Raw genomic sequence first — 22,069 nt, forward strand, 5'->3', positions numbered from 1 at the left:
CTCTGCCACTGGCTAACTGGCATACTACTTGGAACATTACTTATTCCCTCTGTGCCTCACTTTTTTCATTTGCACAATAGGATAATAATATTAATAGCACTTGCTTCAAGGCTTCTTTTGTTTGTTTGTTTTTGAGGGTGAATGGGGTTATCATGCATCTATGCATTATCATACATGTGTCTTGTGTACAGTAAGAGCTATATAAACACATAAATATTTGCTATTATTTGAAACTGGGTTAAATAAAACACATTTATCTTTAATAGAAATATAACTTCATTTATTTGTTTTTGTGGGGTTACATAATCTTAGAAACGTCTATTTCAGTCATTGAGTTTAGACTCTTCTGCACCTTTCTTACTGTCTTTCAAACATGCTTTGTCAGAATTACAGTACATGATGTTTCTAAAATAATCATGTTAATCTCCTTATCCCAATGCAATCTGTACTATTAAATGCAAAAATATTGAAATCACAAAGCTGAGATATCAGCTGGCAACAGCTGGTTCCATTGCTTTGGAACAAGATACAGTCAGTGGGAAGATAAGGCAAGAACTAACTGATGGGGTAAATTTTTTAAGAAATATTATGTATCATCTGATTTTTAAAGATGCTATATACCATGAGTAGTAGATCTTTCAATAAAGTTAATTTTATTGTCTGCTTGCTTTTGTAATTCTAGATATAATACTGTTCTTACACTTAACTTCTTGCCATTAGATAAGAGTTCTTGTCTCCACATAACATCCAGAGTCACTACTGTGCTTTTGAGAATCTTTATATAGGTGGATTTTATTGAGAACCTTGATAATAGACTCCCATATTACTCAGTGTTGAATTCATAGACTGTTCCATTTGATTCTTTATGCTTTATGGTAAGTGCTGCATCTTTTTCTCTCCAGTACTCCATAACCATTGACAGTAGCACCAGTGTGACATGAGAAGAAAAATTGCACTTGAGAAAGCATTACTGATCTGTTTCTCAGAGCCTATTATGATGCCATGCCTTAAAAACATTGCACTTTGTCACAAGAGGACATGAGTTACATGGGCCCAATTTCAATGGCTGTAAAAGTAGAAGCTTGATGAAGCAGTAGTTCTCAATTGCACTTTATCCGATGTGAGTTAGAGCATACTTGTTTCATATCCATCAAACTGAGTACAAAACTGAACAGAATGAACTATTAATTATCCTTTAAACTTGGACTTAAAAGGTAAAAGCAACATTTATTAAGTACCTGCCATGTATTAAATATTTTTTATAACCTATGATTCTCAGAACAACCCTTCAAGATAACTATTATTTATACCTATTTTATAGGGAAGCTTAAATAATTTAGGATTATACATACAATGCCACTCTTTTCCTCACTCTCCTGAACTCCATATCTTTGAATCTTGAGTACCTCCAGTAGAATTAGGCCTCTCTGTGAGCTGTTCCCTTCATGCTTGCTGTATACTTCCATAATAGTATTCAATATTCACATGAGCTTGTAGTTAGTTGTATTTCTCCAACCACTCCTGACCATAGTTGATTGAAATAGGGATGGTTAGCTGATTCATTTACCAATAAATCCCTTCCAGAGGTTGCAGTTAGGGTTAGTTTTTCAGGCAGTAATAGTGAAAATGTTTTAATGTATTAGTTTATGCCTAAAATAATTTTTAACAGGTAATGTGTGATGATTATGAATCATAGTAATAACTGGAATAGTACTATGCCCAGAATTCACTGTAACCCTGTGCCTCACTTCAGTTAACCATTTTTCTGAGTGTTTTATTTAATGTTTCCTTTTTTCAACAGCATTTTCATATTCATATGGTCATAGAATACAGAGCTTACTCTTCTATGTTTGTAGATGGTCAATAACATTTGTTGGATAAATGGATACCTGGTGGCTCTCACAGCCATTTCTTCTTCATACTTGTCTTTTCTCTGGATAGTGTTATACCAGGAAGCCGAAAGAAAACTTTTCGGTAATTTTCTTAGCTGAGTAAATGGTATAACCTCCTATCACCTACTTAAGCCTTGACACTTCCTTTTCTCTTCCCCCTCTTCCAACATATCTGCATGTTGTACTTCCCAGTATGTGCAGTCTCTGACCTCTCCTCTCCATCTCCAGTGTCACCACCCTATACCAGCCACCCTGCTCTGCCTCAGAAGCTGTGGCAGCCCCTTTTCTGCTTCCACTCTTGCTGCCTACAATCTATTTTTACATTGTAGTCAAAGTGATTTTTTGAAGCAGAGTCACATCATGTCATTTCTCTGCTTAAAACACGTACAAAAATCCATCCTCCTTACCATGACCTGCAGTTCACTATATGCTTTGACCCCTAAACTTGATCTTTTGCTCCCTGTCTGCATGCTCATGACACTCTTTTCACCTTGGGGGCTTTGGTGCTTGCTGTGCCTTCTAACCTCAATACTTTCCCCCTGGATCACTGCATGGCGGGATCCCCTGAAACAACAAATGTCACCTCCGCACAGAAACTGTTTTTGATGACCAGAGCTGAAACACCAGCTCTCTCCCTTTCACGCAGATCACATTTAGCCTATTGAACTGTTTACCATCAGTTACTCTCCTCTTATAACCTGAGTTCCATGAAGGCAGGAATCTTGACCCTATTAGGGAAAAAATTATTCTCACACTTATTAAGATGGTAAGGAGGACTTTTTGTTCAAGCCTATTGGAATAGGGGCATTAAAAATTGAGCTCATCTCCAAATACAATGAGGATGGGTGGGGATTTATAGCCAACAGAGTGATAGGATCAATGAATGGAAAATTACTAAGAGCAGACATTGAGGGTAGGAGGATTCTTGATAAACTGACTTATAGGATTCTTGCTAAAGGCGGGCCAAAGCCTTACACAGAGCTGGGGGATGAGGAACTTGCTCTGCTATCACGGGTGGGGGATTCTATGTAAACTGATTGAGCAAGATTTTTTGCTGAAACTGGGCTCAGCAGGCTGAAGACCGAACAGGACAGAGGTCAAGGTTGAGGTCTAGTCAAGAAGAGGACTCAGAGGAGTCTGATTGAAGTTTGGTCAAGGAGTCTTTGTCAATTTCTATGTAGAAATCCAATAGAAATATAATATGTTTAATATATTATATAATTATATAGTATATTTCTAAATATGATATTCTAATCAAGACAAAGATAAATATATTTTCCAGCAGCCACATTAAGAAAAATAAAAAGAAACAGATGGAACTAATTTAAAAATATATTAAATTTAAAGTATACAAAATATTATTTTGGTATATAATAAATATAAAATTATTAATGAGCTATTTTGCATTTTTTGGTAATTAATATTAAAAACCCAACGTTTTACACTCACAGAAATTTTCAATTCAGACTAGCCCCATTTTGCTTATTTGGGAAAGAATAGATATTTCACATAAGAGAATATCACACATCTCAAATATGATTTACTTTTTCACTCATCCATTTTCTATAAATAAACTACTCCAAGGTAACAATGGAAGATTGTAGCTATGAATTTTATCCTGAAATGTATTTCTACAGTTGTGGAGTGGTTTAGGTTTTTTGGGGTTTTTTTGTTTTGTTTTGTTCTGTTTTGTTTTTTGGCCTATTGGTTGCTATTTTCATCCATTAGATTTTTTTTTCTTAAAGTGTTAAGATTACAGTTTTCACATAATCTCTGCAACAAGATTATTTTAAGCATCCAGTTTTCTTTCATTTGTTTAAATTCATCATTGGCTTCTGTATTGAGTCATCGCAGGTGATGGCATTTGGCATTGTTTATTGACTACAAAATGTCAGAGCAGTGATGGATGGATCACTTAGCCAGGAAAAGTAAGATGTGTAGATATACTATGCATTCTGTGACTTCAGAATTATTTCTTGTTTCCATTATTGTTCTTCCCTCATCCAATGTATTAAATCAATAATGAAGGAATATATTTTTTTCTATTTACCGCACAGTCAAGATGTCGATCTAACTTTCTTTCTGTTTACACTGTGGGTATCTTGGGCTATAGAACTGATTCCCTCCAGTGAAATCTATTGTGGTATTCCTGGGATCTGTCATTTCTGGGACTGATCAACTAAATACCCACTCAGGCACCCAAGAGGCCAGAAGATTCATGAATAAATTTATCTGATACTCTATATCTTATATGGTTTCATTTAATATCTTTATAAATTCAAGTTAAAAAAATTAGGAATTAGAGAACTAAAATATACTTTAAAACAGGAAAGAGACCACATTGTAGCTTCAGCTTGTGAGAGATAGGCAAAGAATATGTCTTTCATTTATTTTCTCCCACAATTAGATTACTTGATAGAGACATAAAAATGGTTTTTTATTTAATTCTTGATTTTTTTGGCAAGCTTTATAAAGGCCAAATCAATGCTAAATCAAAGGTATTTACAACATCCACAAATTTAATCCAAAGTGGATACTTAAAAGCTCATATAGATCTAAATGATGTTCTCCCAGATGGTGAATTAATGTAAATTTAGCAGGAAGCAAAGTTGCACAAATACGCAGTATTCAGGACTCACGCTGATTTAATGTATCTGTACTCACCACAACGCAGATGTTGCTTATCATTTTAGTGCCAGTTGTCTCTCTTTCTCTCTATACTACAAACTAAAGAATGAGATTTGGGAGTTCAGTAAATTATGATTTATTTTGTGACTAATGACTTGTTAGAAATTCCAGCTTTCTGTGAATTACATACAGAAATCACATTGGTTGTATTCTTCCTGCAGGGTTTGAAAGGTGACTTGGGTCCTCGGGGTCCACCTGGCCCAAAAGGAGAAAAGGTATCGTATTCACCCAGAAGAATGTCTGTTTTGCTTAAGAAAACTCTGAGAACACATGCAGTGACTTTTCACTGATACCATTTAACTGCCAGAAGTTAATTTTGTTAAAATTAACCAAAGGCTGTATGTTAAAAGCATCTGAAGAAAAGCCTTTTGGTTCATTTAATTAGTTTGAAGAAACTAAATGCACAACTACTAGTTGACATTAATTTGTGTTTATAAGATTTCACTTTCTCTCCCTCACTTAATGGCATTAGCTATTCCATTGCCAAATTAGCAACTGTGTCTTGTGTCAGGGAACTTTGCCAATAGCACTGAACTGCTACCATAATGCTGAAGCAGGTGGCCTTTAGGGGAAGGAGGTTAACTTACTAACTCAGTCTTAGTCTGAATGCTTCATTTCCTGCCACTTTCTCTCACATGCCATTTTAAAATGATATATTGGCAGTGACCTTGTAAAGGGATTTAGAAATACTAAAAACAAGAGTCATAGAATAACGTCATTGGATGACCCCAATTTGTAGAGAATTGTATTGTGGGGGTTTTATACTATAATTTTTTCTCCATTCTTAGCACATTTGGAAATCCTTGTCTCTCTTCAATATTTACCTCTGCGTTAAAGTTGATCTTGCAAATCAGTCTTCAGTGGGTGATTTAAGCTATGTGGATGTTCCTTAACAAGTATTGACTACTTTTATTCAATTGTTCCAAAAAAGTAATGATTACTCATTGCTAGGTCTTAACTTTTGAGATGACTTTGTCAGATGAGAAAAGAAAAAATTATAGAGATACTCTCAATATGAGAACACATCTCGGCACTTCATACCACACAGTATAAATTCTCTATAATGACCTCCTAAAGAGCATTATAGCAATGATGCTTGATCTTAATGATTAAGAGTTCTTATGAAATAAATCAGGGTCCTGATAAATAAAGTATACAGGTGGCATATAAATCAGAAAATAGTAAACTTTTAGATGCGCCATTTCTTAAAGATTTTGAAAAGGTTCTCAATATATCCACTTGTTAATTTGTATTCACTTAAGTCAGCAAAGCATTTTTAGTATTTAAGAATACATAAATATAGGCAAAGCCTCTTAAAATTTATGGCAAGTGCAATGTCAATTTAGCAGAGCTTTGTAAGAGGCAATAGGACTGCTTCTTGCAGCTGGGAGGCATGAAGTGGGGAGATCCATTTATTATTTCTGCTGATCCTCATACTAACTTTGTCAGAAAAATTATCTGTCGTTGTGACACTCCCCAGCTGCTCCACTGGCAAACAACCATATTTGAAGAGATATTCTTTCTAATTTTGGATTTGTAGACAAAAGAATAGAAAATTAGATTATTTTAGCTTTTCAAAACAAGTTCTGTTGCTGCAGAAAGTATGGGGGTGCATAAGGTGGTATTTATATCATGAGAGCTAAAAGCACATGATGCATTTGTCACTGTGTGGAGAATTTATCAAGATGAAATTCTATTTTTTCCTTCAAAGTGTATATATATATATACTTTATATATATATATATATATATATATATCGCTTCTATCCATTCAGAAAACCTTAAAACAAAATGTGCAGTAAAGGATTATTGGTAACTGCAAGTATTCTTTCACCTATTTTAGGGAGATACAGGACCTCCAGGACCACCAGCCTTAACTGTAAGTATTCTTGAAATCAGAATTCAAAATTGAAATGCCCTGTTTATTTTTCACACTACATCATGACTAAACTAGAATTTTGGGAACTGAGAGTGACCTTAGAGTAGATCTAGTTAAACCTCCAGATTTTGAAGATGGAACATCTGCCCATATCAGTGAAGTACTTAACCTGAGGTCGTACAGAAAGTTACTAGAAAAGTCTGCAGCCAGTACCAGTGCTGAGCAATTTTCTCTACTCTCCATATGGTTCATAATCATGCCCCTTGAATGTTTGATTATACGTTGTTAACATGACATTTAATGTTAATGGAAGCAAAGACAGTTCTACTTACTCTAAAAACTATAAAAGAACAAAATAAACTATAATTGCCCAGTGGGTAAAAACAGCTACCTATTTAAAATGATTGTTACATTCCTCAAAACCTGTCCAAGACCATTGTTTTTTCCTATATGATTTGCTTCTAAGATTCACAAATGATAAAATGGCAATATTTCAGGAACAGATTTATGAGAAAAGCTCCTAAAGTGCTCATAATGAGATTGTTCTCAATTAAATGGTTCATCATTTATTAAGCATTTAATCATAAATGTATAATGATTTTATGTTTAGATATAATTTACTATTATAGATTTTCTTCATAGGCCATTAAGGACTCTCATTTAACTTAAAGATTTGGTCTAACACTGACTCTAATCCTAATAGAAAAGAGGAAACTTTCTTAAATATGATCATTTGTAGCCAGAGGTCTCTTGTATTTTATGTTGATACTACCTAATGACATAAATTAAGAATTTAAATTACCAGTTTTCGGACCTGTTCTGACTGTAGAAGGTCAGGCTTAAAAGAAATCTTCTAGCATCTGTGTTGAGCTCTTCCCAACAAGGCAGAACGGTAATCTCCACGACTGTGTGGCTTTGATAACATTTATGTTTATCTTTGTACTTGAAAATGTCATATTCTAAACAATATGTGAATAATATCTTACACAAATAATTTTTGAAATTCTTACTTAAAGAACCGATATTTCTTCATAAATGAGAAATCTAAGGAATCAAATGGATGACTTAGGGATAACCAAATTCAATTTGCCATGGAATTCTGTACTTGAAGATTTCATTTTCAAGATGGAAATAAAGCTATATATTTGAGAGGTGACTTTAACTGCATATTATTCAGCTTTTTTACACTTTGTGGAGTTTATTTTTAAAATTATTTGGCAGTGAGTAATTTAGGCTTAAGACTGCTCATTTTACTTAAGTCAGATGCTTGCTTTTGTTCAACTAAGTTATATGCTCACCCACTCTATTTAGCTATCTGATTTCCTAGTCATTTCCAACTTGTGTTTGAAGAGTGAAGTGTTTATCATTTCACCTGAAAATGCAGTTTTGGCCCCTGGCCCAGAAAATTGTATTGGAATAGATCTATTCTGTGGATTTTTAATGATAGCTAATGCATTCCCACCAAGTAGCACCCTATAGATGTTCCGGCACTATTTAGCTGGCAGGCATTGAGGGAGTACAAGCTAATTTTTATAGTTACATAAAGATATGACAAGGCAAAACTGCTGTGAAGTGAAATGTTTATTTCATAAAGTTAAATATTAGTATTATATGGGTATTTTTAGTTATATCCTTGTCATTACTTTATTAACATAATCTACTGTTAAAAAACAGGCAATAGACATGAATAGACATTTTTCCAAAGAAGACACACAGTTGGTCAATAGACATATCATTCATCTTCAGGGAAATACGAATCAAAACCATGATGAGATATCATCTCACACTAGTCAGAATGCCTAAAATCAACAACACAAGAAACAAGTGTTGACAAGGATGCAGAGAAATAAGAACCTGCTTACAGTGTTGGTGGGAAAGCAGACTGATGCTGCCATTCTGGAAAACAGCATAGAAATTACTCGAAAAGTTAAAAATAGAACTACCCTATAATCCATCAATTTCACTACTAGTATTTACCCAAAGGATACAAAATATTGTTTTGAAAGGATACGTGCACCCTCATGTTTATAGCAGCATTATCAACAATAGCCAAATTATGAAAAGAAACTAAATATCCATCAGCTGATGAATGAAAAAAGAAATTGTAGTACACACACACACACACACACACACACACACACACACACGATGGAAGATTAGTCAGCCACAAAAAAAGTATGGAATGTTGCCATTTGAGCTACATGGATGGAGCTAAAGAGTATTATGCTAAGTGAAATAAGTCAGTGAAAGAAAGATAAATCCCATATGATTTAGCTCATATGTGAAATGTAAGAAACTAAACAGAGGAACGTAGGAGAAAAAGGTTGTGGGAAATCAAGAAATAGACTTAACTATGGAGAGCAAACTGAGGGTTGTCAGAGGGGAGATGGCTGGGGAGATTTGGCTAAATGGGTGATGGGGATTAAGGAGGGCACTTGTATGAGCACCAAATATTGTAGATAAGTGATGAATCACTAAATTCTACACCTTAAACTAATATTACACTGTTAACTGGAATTTAAATAAAAACTGGAAAGAAAATGAATAAATAAATACATACATATGTACATATATACCTTAAAATTTTTTCAAACACATAATCAAATGTTAACTATGAAATAGGAATGAACTGAAATGTATACTGCATTACCATGTACTAAACAATTAATTGATCTTATAGTGCAGATTAATACATTTTAATGAAATGATTGGTAACAGTTTTCAAGAAAGCTAAACTTGGAAGCTATACTGACTCCATTATATTTACATTAAGGGAAGTTCTACTATATAAGTTAATAAACTGAGAATTCATCCATAGTGGTTCTCAAAGCTAGTTGCACACTAAATCCACTAGAGAGCTTTAAAACATAACAATCTGTGGCTCCACCCCAGAAATTATAATTCAGTAGACGTGGTGTGGACCAGTATATTTTCAAGCTCCCTGAGTAATTCTAAATATACAGCTGGAATCCAAAGCCATTGTATATGAGCACTATAATGAGACAAGCTTTCTTCCTATTCAGAAACTTCTTTCAGACTTTTGAAGAAGTCTGGCTTTCACTTGAAATCCAACTTAATGCATGGTAATAAAGAAATGTCTCTTTCTATTAGGGAGGTGTACTAGTAAACCTTAATTTAGTTTTACTTCTTGGTTAAGTGGAGGAGGTTAAGGCTAGGAGGGTACCTTTAATTAAAGCCTTAACCCAGCCATTCAAGGACCCCAGTGAGCCCAAGTGCCTTAATGCTTCTCAGAATTTAATGCGCACAGAAACATTCAGGGGTCTTGTTCAAAGGCATATTTTATTTCATAATCTGAGGTGGGGTGTGAGCATCTACATTTCTTGTTTTGTTTTGTTTTTAAATGTGTATTTATTTATTGTCAGAGAGTGAGTGAATGAGAGAACAAGCAGGGGAGGGCCAGAGAGAGAGAGAGACAGAGAGACAGGCTGTCAGCACAGAGCCTGACCCTGGGATGGATCTCACAAACTGTGAGATCATGATCTGAGCCAAAATCAAGAGTCGGATGCTTAACTGATTGAACCAGCCATACACCCTGAGATTCTACATCTCTAACTGGAGGACGCAGATGCTACTTGTCCTCAGACTGCACGTTGAATCACAGGACTTAGCACTCAAGTCCCAGCTCTGCTGCAGACTTGCTGCCTCATTGCATAGATTAGTGATTCCCTCTCCATACTGTACACTAGATGTACACAGATCACTTGATCTAGAGGTGTTTTTCTTTAAATTTTTCCTGAGCTTCTTTGATCTGTAAATTTATGTATTTCACCTAATTTGGGAAATTTTTGTCTATTATTTCATCAAATTTATTTTCTGTTCATTATCTTTTTCTTCTCCTTCTGAGACTCCTATTATATACAATTACATAAAATATTTTCCCACATGTTCCTTTGTTTTCCATCTAATTCTCTCCTCTTTAGAATGGATCATTTCTAGTGAACTCTTTTCAAGCTTACTCATTTTTGGTCATCTCCATTCTGTTGAGACCATCCTTTGAATTTTTCATTTTAGATACTATATTTTTAAGTCAGTGAAGTTCCATTTGTTTTCTTAAAAATTTAATATCTATTTAATATCTTGTCATTCCGTGGGAGCCATATTTTCATTCATGTCCTTGAGAATAGTTTTAATAGATGCTTTAACATCTTTGTCTTAAATTCCATCATCTGAGTAATGTTAAGTTGGTCATTGTTGACTGCCTTTTGTCTTTAGAATGGGTAATGTGTTTTTTTTTTTTTAATTTTTAAAAGTTTATTCATTTTTTTGAAAGATAGAGAGCAAGCAGGGGATGGGCGCACACACACACACACACACACACACACACCCCACAATCTGAAGCAGGCTCCAGGGTCTAAGCTGTCAGCACAGAGCTGGATGTGGGGCTTGAATTTACAAATGGTGAGATCATGACCTGAGCCAACGTTGGCCACTTAACCGACTGAGCCACCCAGGCACCCTTAGAATGGGTAATGTTTTAATGCTAATATCTATGTCAAATAATTTTGGACTAAATTTTAGGCACCATGAATGATACTGGAACTCTGAACTCATATTTCTCTGAATAACATTAATATGGCTTTTTTTTAAAAATTTATTTTGTGAGAGAAAAGAGTGCAAGCAAGGGTGGGGTAGAGATAGGGGAGGAGAGAGAGAATCCCAAGCAGGGTCTGCACTGTCAATGTGGAGCTTGATGTGGGGCTCAAACCCACAATCTAAGAGATCATACCTGAGTTGAAATCAGGAGTTTGATGCTTAACTGACTGAGCTACCGTGGTGCCCTGAATATTAATATGTTTTTAAAGCAAGGAGTTAAATTAGTTGGACACACATTGTAAAGTGTCTTCCCTGTATTTGACAACAGTAGAAATCATGGTTTTATTCTTTTAGCCTAACCTGAGCTTCTTGGAGTGTGTACAGCACATGTATGGTTAGAGGTCAGCCAAAGGTCTGAGCAGAGTTTATAAACAAAATTTGGAACTGCCTTTCTCTCTACAGAATTTTGCAAACCACACCTTTCTTTACTTTCTAGTATGTACATTTGCTCAATATTCTGTCCTCTAATCCTCAAGCCAGCAAGACCGCAGACTCTCCATTTAGCTATCCTATGACCCAGGATGTGGCCTGCCTCCTATGAAAACATTTTAGAAACAGGAAACTGACCACATGCTGTTTTTTTTTTTTTTTTCCACATGTTGACTCCTCTCCAGTACCTGCCTGCTTTGGGGTTGTTGTTGTTTTGTTTTGTTTTGTTTTGTTTTAAGTTTATTTTCAGGGAGAGAGTGTGCACATCTACATACATGAGAGGGTAGAGAGAGAGGGAAAGAGAGAATCCCAAACAAGGATTCAGCATCTGTGTCACCAGCATGTAGCCCAATGCTGGGCTCAGTTTTTGACCTGAGCCAGAACCAAGAGTCAGATGCTTAACTGACTGAGCCACTCAGGTGTCCCTCTACCGGCTTTTGTTGATTTTCCAGTGTCTTCAGGTAGTTGTGGGTATTTTTAAAATGTTTTTTTGTAAAGTTTATTTTTGAGAAAGACAGACTGTGAGTGGGGGAGGGGCAGAGAGAGAGGGAGATACCGAATCAGAAGCAAGCTCCAGGCTCTGAGCTGACAGCACAGAGCCCGACGCAAGGCTGAAACCCACGAACCGCAAGATCATGACCTGAGCCAAAGCTTAACCAACTGAACAACTCAGGCGCCCCTTCACATAGTTGCTTTTATATTGAAGTTTATAGTTGTTATCTGTGAGTATGTTAATTCAATAGGAACTACTAGGCCTTCCTGGAAGTCAATGATATATTTTTTTTTTATCAAAGTTGAATTACTTCTAATTTATTTAGAAATTTTATAACTGTAAATATAAGTGAGTTAGCCTTACAAATTATTTATTCTATTGGCCTCAGCTTAAATATCTATTTGAATCTGACTGATCCTCACATTTCTACTATTACTACCTGGTTCGAGATACCATCATCTCTGGATTATTTCAGGACCCATTAACTGGGTCCTTTCCCCATTTGTTCCCTTGACCTCCTTGAGTTTTACAAAAAAGAAAGAGGCCAAGAAGGTTCCTTGTCATGCTTCTGTTCAAAATCTCCAATGTGTCTCCGTTTGATTCAGAGTAAAAGCCAAATTCTATACAGTGGCCTACAGAGTCTTACAGAACTCAACTCTCCTTGCATTTCTTACTTCATTTCTTATTCTTCTCTCTTCTGCTAACTTTATTCCACGACAATGGCCTTGCAGTTCTTCAAGCATGTCTGGTACATGAGAAGGTTTGCATTTGCTGTTTCCTCTGCCTGCTCCAACTATATGCATAGTTACTTCAAGTTTTAACAATTGTTTTAAAAAACAATATTTAAAATTATACTTACACACATGGTATTTCTAATCCCCATTAGCACTCCATTTTTATCATTTTCTCCATGGCACTTATCACTTTCTAACATATCATTTAAAATGCCTACATACTATATTGTTTGTTGTCAATATTCCTGTACCTTTGACTATTAATCCCATGAGGGGCAAAGGTTGTGTGTGAGTTTTGTTCATTGTTGAAGACTAAGCATACAGAAAAGAGTTTGGCACATACTATGCCCTGAAGAAAAAATTATATTTAATGAATATTATCTTTGTAAATATTTTACTCTTTGCTTTTTAGCCTCATTAATTCCATTTATTAATCTTCTTTCTCTTAGATAGTTTTTATAAAATAAGGATCAGCTCTTATATAATGATGTTGATAAAAATCATTTGGACTCATGTTTTCTTCCTTACAAAATTTTTGTAGTGCTTATTCTGTTTTTATTGTTTTAAGGTCATTTGTTTATTGAAGTTTTCTTAAGTCAGTTTTCCATAAAATTGTTTAACATTTATTTTTTTAAAGCAGAGTGCTAGCCAAATAGAATAAATCTGTGGTTCCTATTACTTGATTTTGACACGAAAATACAAATTGAAATAAAAGTCTTTGATTCACAGTTTTAGGTTTTACCTTATCCTGCCTGATTTATTATTTATTTGTCAGCACTTTAACTCCTAGAATATAAAATTCAGCATCTAAACCATAAAAATATTAAATATATCACTATAATTTGGGACTTTTTGCTTTCAGTAGCACAAATGAAGCCAAATAAAATCAAATTGTACCATGATTCCTGAAATTCTCTAAGCAAGTACTTATTAAAAACAAAAGAATAATTCCCCCTTATACATACATTTTGCATATTCCAGTTTTTAAAATGTCATCAAATCACAGTTTCAAAACTTACTTGATTGCAACCATACCTGGAATGAATGTCACAATGACACTTAACAAGTGATTTACTGCACATCATCATCATAGTATAATAGGAGTTTTCTACTATATTCCTCCTAAAGAACATCAGTTTAGACAGCCACCCATAGATAAGATATCCTTGTAGAAGTCCAGGAAGGACGGGTGCCTGGGCGGCTCAGTCAGTTAAGTGTCTGACTTTGGCTCAGGTCATGATCTCACACTCATGAGTTTGAGCCCTGCATCTGGCTCTGTGCTGACAGCTCAGAGCCTGGAGCCTGCTTTAGATTCTGTGTCTCCCTCTCTCTCTGCCCGCCCCTCTCACTTGCACTCTGTCTCTCTGTCTCTCTCTCTCAAAAAAGTAAACATAATTTTTAAAAATTAAAAAAAAAAAAAAAGTCCAGGAAAGAGTCTAGTGGAGAAGTTCCAGCACACCATTAAAGCAAAGAAATTAAAAAGATAAGAGTAACAGTTTGAATTTACAGTCATCACACCCCTCCCAAGGCATTTTTAGCTCAGTGCTCAGACTTTCTCAGCCCATGATTTCTCCTGCTGGGGAAAATGAGACCATATGAGTGAGAATTCACCTGCCCCAGCTGTGCAGGATGCTGCCAAAAAAACCCACTTCCTTCTTACCTCAGCCAGAATACTGAGGTGTCTTGTGTGATGCGGTGGGTAGTGTTGAGAGAATAGCAGATAGAGCTCAGAGGCACCAAATGGATGTGAATCCTACAGAGTGTGTACACACAGACCCACTAGGAAACCCACCCACAAGCTGCAGGGCATTCCTCATTTTTTATTTTCTCCCCAGTGGCCCAGGGGCACCTCAATCAAGGCTTTTCATGCCTCTCCTCCACACACATCTGCCTCAGGGCCAGCTCTTACTCCCTATGGCAGCAAGAATGAGCCTTTGCAGAGGACCGCCCAGCACCTGTGGAAGCTGGCTCCACTCTGTGGGACTGGGAGAAACAACACAAAATTCAGCGTTCATCACTGCCCTAAGAAATGCACCATAGTCAGCATAATCCTGACTATGTAGTATTGAGAGAAGGCATTAAACCTTAAGAATTCCCCCCAAAGAAGAAACAAGAAGCTTGGAGTGGGCATATCTGAGTAAATGGTCCAACAAAACCTTAGAATCCCTAACAAGGTTGATGTAAGGTATTTTTCTCCCAAAGTTAGTCATTAAAGACCGAAAGAAGTAACTGCTTTTTCAGATATAAAGACAGCAACACAAGACTTTGAGAAACATTAAAAATCAAGGAAACATGACATCAACAAAGAACACAATAATTTTGCAATAACAGACCCTAAAGGAATGGAGATCTGCGATTTGCCTGATGAAGAATTCAAAATAGTTGTTTTTTAGGAAGCTCAGTGAGCTACAAGAAAGTTCATATAAATCAGGAGAATAATACGTGAATAAAATGAGAAGTTTCACAGAGAAATCATAAAAATGAGAGTGCCAAATCCTAACCACAAGAAATCATAAAAATGAATCAGATAAATTCTGGAGCTGAAGAATGCAATAAATGAAATAAGAAGAGAATGCAGTAGAGTGTGTAAACAGACTGGATCAACCAGAAGAAAGAATCTGTCAGGTAGAAGGCAGAATGAAAAATGGTAAAGAAAGCCTACATGAACTATGGGATATCATTAACAGAAACAATCTATGCATTATTGGGTTACTAAAAAGAGAAGAGAGGAGAAATGGTTAGAAAACTTATTTAAAGAAATAGTGGTTGAGAAATTCCCAAAGCTGGGGAGATATTTGGATACCTGAATTCATGAAGCTCATGGGTGAGGCTCATAGATTCACAGTTGCCAGGACAGGGAAACAAACCTAAGTATCCTTCAACAGGTGAATGGATAAAGAATATGCAGTGTGTGTGTGTGTATGTGTGTGTGTGTGTGTGTGTGTATGTGTGTGTATAACTATTCAGCCATAAAAAGAAGGAAATCCTGCCCTTAGCAACAACATGGATAGACTTTCAAATTTCTTTGATCAAAATATAATTTATCTAAGGACATAAATGCAAATTTATTTTAAGGTAGGCTCTAATAAATTATGCTGAAATCATGAATCTGGTAACCATCAGAGTCTGTTTTATGGCTTGCCTCTGTCTTTTTGTCCCCCTGTGTTCACTGTTTTGTTTCTTAAATTCCACATTTGAGCGAAATTATATGATTATTTGTCTTTTTTTGGACTGATATATTTAATTTAGCATAATACACTCTAGCTTCATCCTAGTCATTGCAAATGGAAAGATTTTATTCTTTTTGATGGTTGGGTAATATTACAGGGTGTGTGTGTGTGTGTGTGTGTGTGTGTGTGTGTGTATGTATGTATATGTATATGTATATGTATATACATCTTCTTTATCCATTCATCAGTTGGTGGACATTTGGGCTTTCCCCAGAATTTGGCTATTGTTGATAATGCTGCCATAAACATCAGGGTGCATGTATCCCTTCAAATCAGTATTTTTGTATCCTTTGGGTAAATACCTAGTAGCATAATTGCTGAATCATATGGTAGTTCTATTTTTAACTTTTTGCAGACCGTCCATACTGTTTTCCGGAGTGGCTGCACCAGTTTGCATTCCCACGAACAGTGTAGGAGGGTTTTTTCTCTGGATCCTTGCCAATACTACTTTACATTTCAATATTAAATATAGATCCTTACATTTAAATGTGCAAGTAAAACTGCAGATTTTAAGTTCTTTGTCATTTGTTGTCAATAACATTATATGTAACTCTTCATATATAACTTTGTGTCTTTATATATAACTTCGTAAAATTGTTATATATGTTCTGAAGTCTTACTGTTACTCACTATTAACAGATACTCCTAAACTAAAAAATATGCTGCTGTTTTTACACTGAAGTTTTGCCAGAATCTCTAAGTGAAGCTTCAGAAGCGAGGCAGAGACTAATAAGGAAATAAGGCAGTTGGCTAAAAACTCTGCCTACTTCCCTCTTTTCCTTTTTTGGCCTTTGCTTGTCATTTCAGAAGAAACAGGTGAAGGAGGGTAGAACAGTGCTATTTCATGGAATACATCCACTAATTTTAGTTCCCAGGAAAATGACTGTTACTCTGGCCCTGGCCCTTTGGGGAGTTATTAAATACTTATCCAGATGGCACCAAATGTTTACACAGAAGCCAAAGGTTAAGTCAGTCAACAGCAGAAGTGTCTTAGACATGCTTACTAAATGCTACTTTAAATGCCAATCCCTAGGGACCTGGATAAATCTACCATAAGTGAAAAATAGGCACAGAGAAGGAGCACAGATTTCACCCTATGAAACTACCTTAAATATCATAAGCAACCAAGAGAAAATCTCAGCTGGTCATTTATAAATCAAATGGCACATAAATTAACAGATGGCCCCAATAAACAAAAGACCATATATTATTCGCATAAGGGAAGCCTTGAAATAGTGTTTTTTCCCCAAAATTAATGTGTTGAAGATCTAAAAATGATCACTTCAGCAGATGATGTGGCCCATTTCCACTCTTTCTCCTTCCTTTGATCTACCCACTTAGCTGAATGCCAGCCATGTGTCAGATACTATGCTAGGTACTGGGAACACAGAAACAACACCTGTTGTTGCCTTCTCAGAACCTGTGTGGTTTATGAAAAAGCAAGCGGTTGTTTAAAATTGATCATCTGCAAACTGATCGTTTGCAGTTAGCATATAAACAGTCTACAAGTTTTGTACAACTGTAGTAATGTTGATATTACACAAAACATTTAATTATTTAAGAGAAAATAATTTTTACTAAAATTTTTATGCTGTAATTTAAGCAGTATTTAATTTAAATATATTTAAATCAGACTCAACTACTAAATAATGTTTTCTTACTAAAATTCCTAAGGAACTATATAACCATCTCTTTTTTGGTTTTATGAATGAATATAGAATGAAATAGAATGAATGAAATCGAAAAGTACTTGTTAAATATCCCTAGAACACAATTTCTTTCAGTTCTGACTTGAATAAATATATGCTGTATAGCGTATATGTACTATACACTTTTATATGTACATATAAATATATTGTACTTATTAATATTAATATTTAATTATTAATAAGTACAATATATTGATATTTATTAATATCAATTAATAAGTACTTTATTAATAAGTAAGCAATTCAGTTTAAGATTATTTAAAATTCATTACATATCAAAACCTGAATTGTTTATATGATCTTTCTATGAATTGCCTGAATTTGAATTTTGTCTTAAAAAGTTGCATAGCTCATATTTAATTCACTCTTAACTTTCTGAAACTGATGATCTAGCTCAATATTGAGACTTTTAGGGAAACAGTGAGCCAGAAGAAAGAAGGCAATTCAAATATTTTTTAAAATACCAATTTTTTTAATTTGTGGACCAAAGACTTATATAAATGAATTATTGGTTTAAAATAGAAGGTGTTTCTATGCTACAAAACTATGATTATTGACTCTGGACAGAAATATAGGGGAGTTGATGCTTAAGGCCTTAGAAAGATTTATGTTCAGCCTCAGATAAGATTTATGTTTTGGAAAAATGTACCATCAGCTCATTTGACAGGAGGTGATTTATATATCTTTCATTAGATAAATGATTTGAGAATAGCTCCTTCTACCTTTCTGTTTATACTTTGCTTCTGTTTCAAAAGACATTTCAAATTGTTTTCATCACAATTCTAAGTTATGTATTTTAAAGCTCAATAATAAAACTTTCTTTCCTAAAAGTGCTATACATTGGCAGCTTAGGAATTTTATGAAGGAATGTTTTTTCAAGTGGAGATAGTTAACAATCTAGAAAAGTAAATTGAAATATATCTCAGATGCTATTAGAAAACATAAAATGGATAAGCCCTTTGAAAAATTATATGCAGAACGTGTATTTAAGTCAAATAAATGGAGAAATTGGTTAAATTCAGTTCCACTCTAAGTATATAAAATTTTTTGGTAAGAATTTTAGTAATCTATAAAATGGAATTTAAAGCTGATTTCTCTCTAAAGGAATTAGAATTATATTTATTGCACTTTAACTTTTCCACTGGTTTTAACAAACCAAGAACTCGTGCATTACAGCTTAGGAGTTAGCCAGTCCCTTCATCCAGGGTTTGAACCTGACCATGTTACTTGAATTTTCTGTGCCCTAGTTTCAGCATCTATAAAATGGAATAATAATATTTCTTACTGCATAGTGTTGAAGTGATTATTAAATTAACTGGCATATGTAAAATTTTTTAAATAATGACTGACTCCTGGTAAGTACTATTTAACTTTTAGCTAGTGTTCTCATTATTATCACGCTAATATTCAGTGGCCAAATATCGGTAAGAATGTCAATAGGAATGAGGCCTTTATAAAGTAATTTCTTGGAAGTATTAAAAGAGAATTTTTGTATAACTACAGTGTCTTTATAGGTAGAATTCTTTATTCTTAAGAAAGTTATTAACAATAAGCTGAATTGAAATATTTTCTTTTTTACCTCTGGCATAATCTCTATGAACATAGCAATATTTTCTCTTATGCATCCCAAGAGACTGAAAGTACTTAGAGCAGAGTAGGTACTCAATAAAAATTTCTTCTTCATAGGCAGAAGAAATAGATATTTTTCACTGACAAACATATTGTCAAAGTAAAATATCACCAAATCCTACCATTAAAATCCTCCAGTTAAAATACCTATAGGAAAATATAAAATCACTGGCTTGAACATTATAGTGAAGAACAAATGCCCTCCTTCCAACTTAAAGTAATTAATTTAGGGCAGATAGTCCCCTTATCTCATTTTATTATTTTCAACAGTGGCAATTCTGATGTCACTTACTGTCCCTGATTTATTTTTGTCAGTTTAAGAGACATGTTGTTTATGGGCAACTTGAATTATCTCCTTAGTTGAAGAATCCTGCCTTCTGTTTAATATACTGCAGACATGAATAGATGCTTTATATGTTTTAATTCATTATTAAAGTTTCTTTTGATAAATAAATACTAGGTGAAAGGCCAAGTAACTGAAGTCTATCCTGAAATGTGCAACTTTTTATTTATTTTGGGCATGCCACTGACTAATATAGTAGTCAGTATACACTGACTAATAGTAGTCACAACACAAGGTTTTAATGGCTGTTTTGAATTCTGAAATTCTATTATTTCACCTTTTAAATCCTAAGGAATTCTACTTCATTTAGCTACATATGATCTAATACCTATCCCTTTAATAATAGCTTTAAAAAACCTATCTTTTGTAATATTATTTTAAAAGGATAGAGATTAAATATAAAAAGTAGTTAAGGTAGACATATTTGCAATTTTATAAAGGAAGAATTTGACTTACAGTGTCAAGAACTGTGAAAGGTATGAAATTTTACCCTACTTGCAAGGTAATAGTTCAACCTGTACCATTCAATGAGGGCTGTTATTAATAGGACTCTAATCCACAGTTTAATGGATCCTAGCAGAAGACTTGAAATACTGAGTTAGAGACAAAGTTATTGTTACTCATGGCAGCAGGCAGCATGAGCTTCATGCTGTTGCCCTGACGACCAAACCTCAGGAATAACCCAGGTACATGCTGCACATAAAATGGATTTGTGTCACAACTGAGAAACTCCAAGTTTAGGGAACCCAAATCTTTTTTAATAGACTACAAAACAAACAAACAAACAAAAAACAGTGCTTTGTCCATGAGGGAGACATTATCCTTAAAATTATGAACAGTAAGCAAATATTCCCTTTACTTTTCTGTATAAGCATCCTTAAAAAGAAAATAAAGAAGTACAAAAGAGCAATTAGTACCTCCCTCACAAGACATGCAGAGGCATGAATGACCCATGGAAAGATCCATTGTCTCCCAACACTATCCACCCCTCCTTTTTATATGTCTTGGCTCCTGGGCAAATTTTCCTTTGAATATGCCACTTCATCAGCCACTCTTAATAACCTTACCAAAAGAGGCTGAAACCAGAACTGTTTAATTTGTCTCATGTACCATTCAATGAGGGCTGTTATTAATAGGACTCTAAGCATGTAGATGAGACCACCCTAGAGTGTTGATTTCAACCATGTTCCCCTAGATCCCAGACCCAACCAGCTGAACGAATCCCATAAATCATCCAAATCTACCTTAGAAAACCAGATGATTTGCTCCTTAAGTTTCTGAACTGATCTTTCCCCTTTACCTGAAGTATTAATCCAGTATATCGATAAGGAAATATACATTTTAAACAAAACTTACAGAAACCTGTTCTGTCCCCCGCTTTAGGTTAGTGGGCTACCATAGGGTGCTGAGTGAGCAGTGTGTTCAGTCAATTAACTAAGTATCTAGGAACACATCAAGCTAACAAGAGCATGTAGGTGGCTGAGTCATCATTAGGTTTGAATTTTCTAGATTCCCTTTTAGCTAGGTTGGTGGGTGAAAAGACAGCTTAGAACATAGAACAGTTAATGCCTCACTCATAAGACAAGCAGAAATGCCAACTAGTCATGGAGAATTGCCTCCAGCAATGTGCATTGCATCCCTTTTTTTAACAAATCCTAGCAAATCATTGCTCTTTTATTTACCACACCACTGCTGACAGTACTGCTACTTCATTCAGCCTCTGACCAATTCTGATCCTTGGATGCCTTCTGAGGCATTGCCATTCTTACTTCCCTTCAGTCTATGCTGTTGATTTTTCATTCCATTTCTTATAAAATGCTATTCTGTTTTACAACCACTTCTTAGTTTCCTAATAAAATATATTCTAGAAAGTTTAACATCTTCATATATCAAAATGTCAAGTGTGATCCTATCAGATCCAATAATCTGATAAGATGACCTGAAACCCCATTCATAGACTAACATGATGCATACTTAAATAAATCTTATCCTCCAAATATTTCTTTGGAAGTAGAATTAAAAGTAGAATTGAATTTTGAGGTCAGATATATTTGAGTTTAAATCTCAGGTTTCCTACTTAGTTGCAATGTTACCTTTAGGAAGTTTGTTTTCTCATCTATAAGAAGGAAAAATTCTTTTTGTAGAATTGTTAGAATTAAATTGAGTTACTTATGTAAAGACTCTAGTGGAATTCCTGACACAAGAGCAGGTACTCAGTAAATGTCAATTCTCCATTCTTTTCCTAATTTTTTGTTGTGAGTGTGTGGAGGTCATCAAAAGATTTGTTGAAATGTTGGTAAAGTGTTGCCTTAGGGCTTCTACCACTTGGCTCTGTGCAAATAGAGATTTTTCTGTTGTTTGCATTGTCCTTTTATTCACTATTATTTGCTTGTTTGTTATAGCTTTATATTAGTACATTGACTCTCAAAT

The 22,069-nt window shown here is 34.8% G+C and overlaps 1 protein-coding gene across 1 annotated transcript in view; it reads left to right on the forward strand.

Annotated features, from left to right (window-relative positions):
• Positions 1–22,069, forward strand: part of COL19A1 (collagen type XIX alpha 1 chain) — a 329,204-nt gene that overhangs the window by 143,385 nt on the left and 163,750 nt on the right. Inside the window, exons 14-15 of the mRNA XM_039245800.1 lie at positions 4,742–4,795; positions 6,423–6,458. Coding sequence (XP_039101731.1) covers positions 4,742–4,795; positions 6,423–6,458 — 90 coding nt within the window. The remainder of the gene's footprint in view (positions 1–4,741; positions 4,796–6,422; positions 6,459–22,069) is intronic.

This window comes from Hyaena hyaena, unplaced genomic scaffold (genome assembly GCF_003009895.1).
Source record: "Hyaena hyaena isolate Hyena2069 unplaced genomic scaffold, ASM300989v1 scaffold_271, whole genome shotgun sequence".
Lineage (NCBI taxonomy): Eukaryota > Metazoa > Chordata > Mammalia > Carnivora > Hyaenidae > Hyaena > Hyaena hyaena.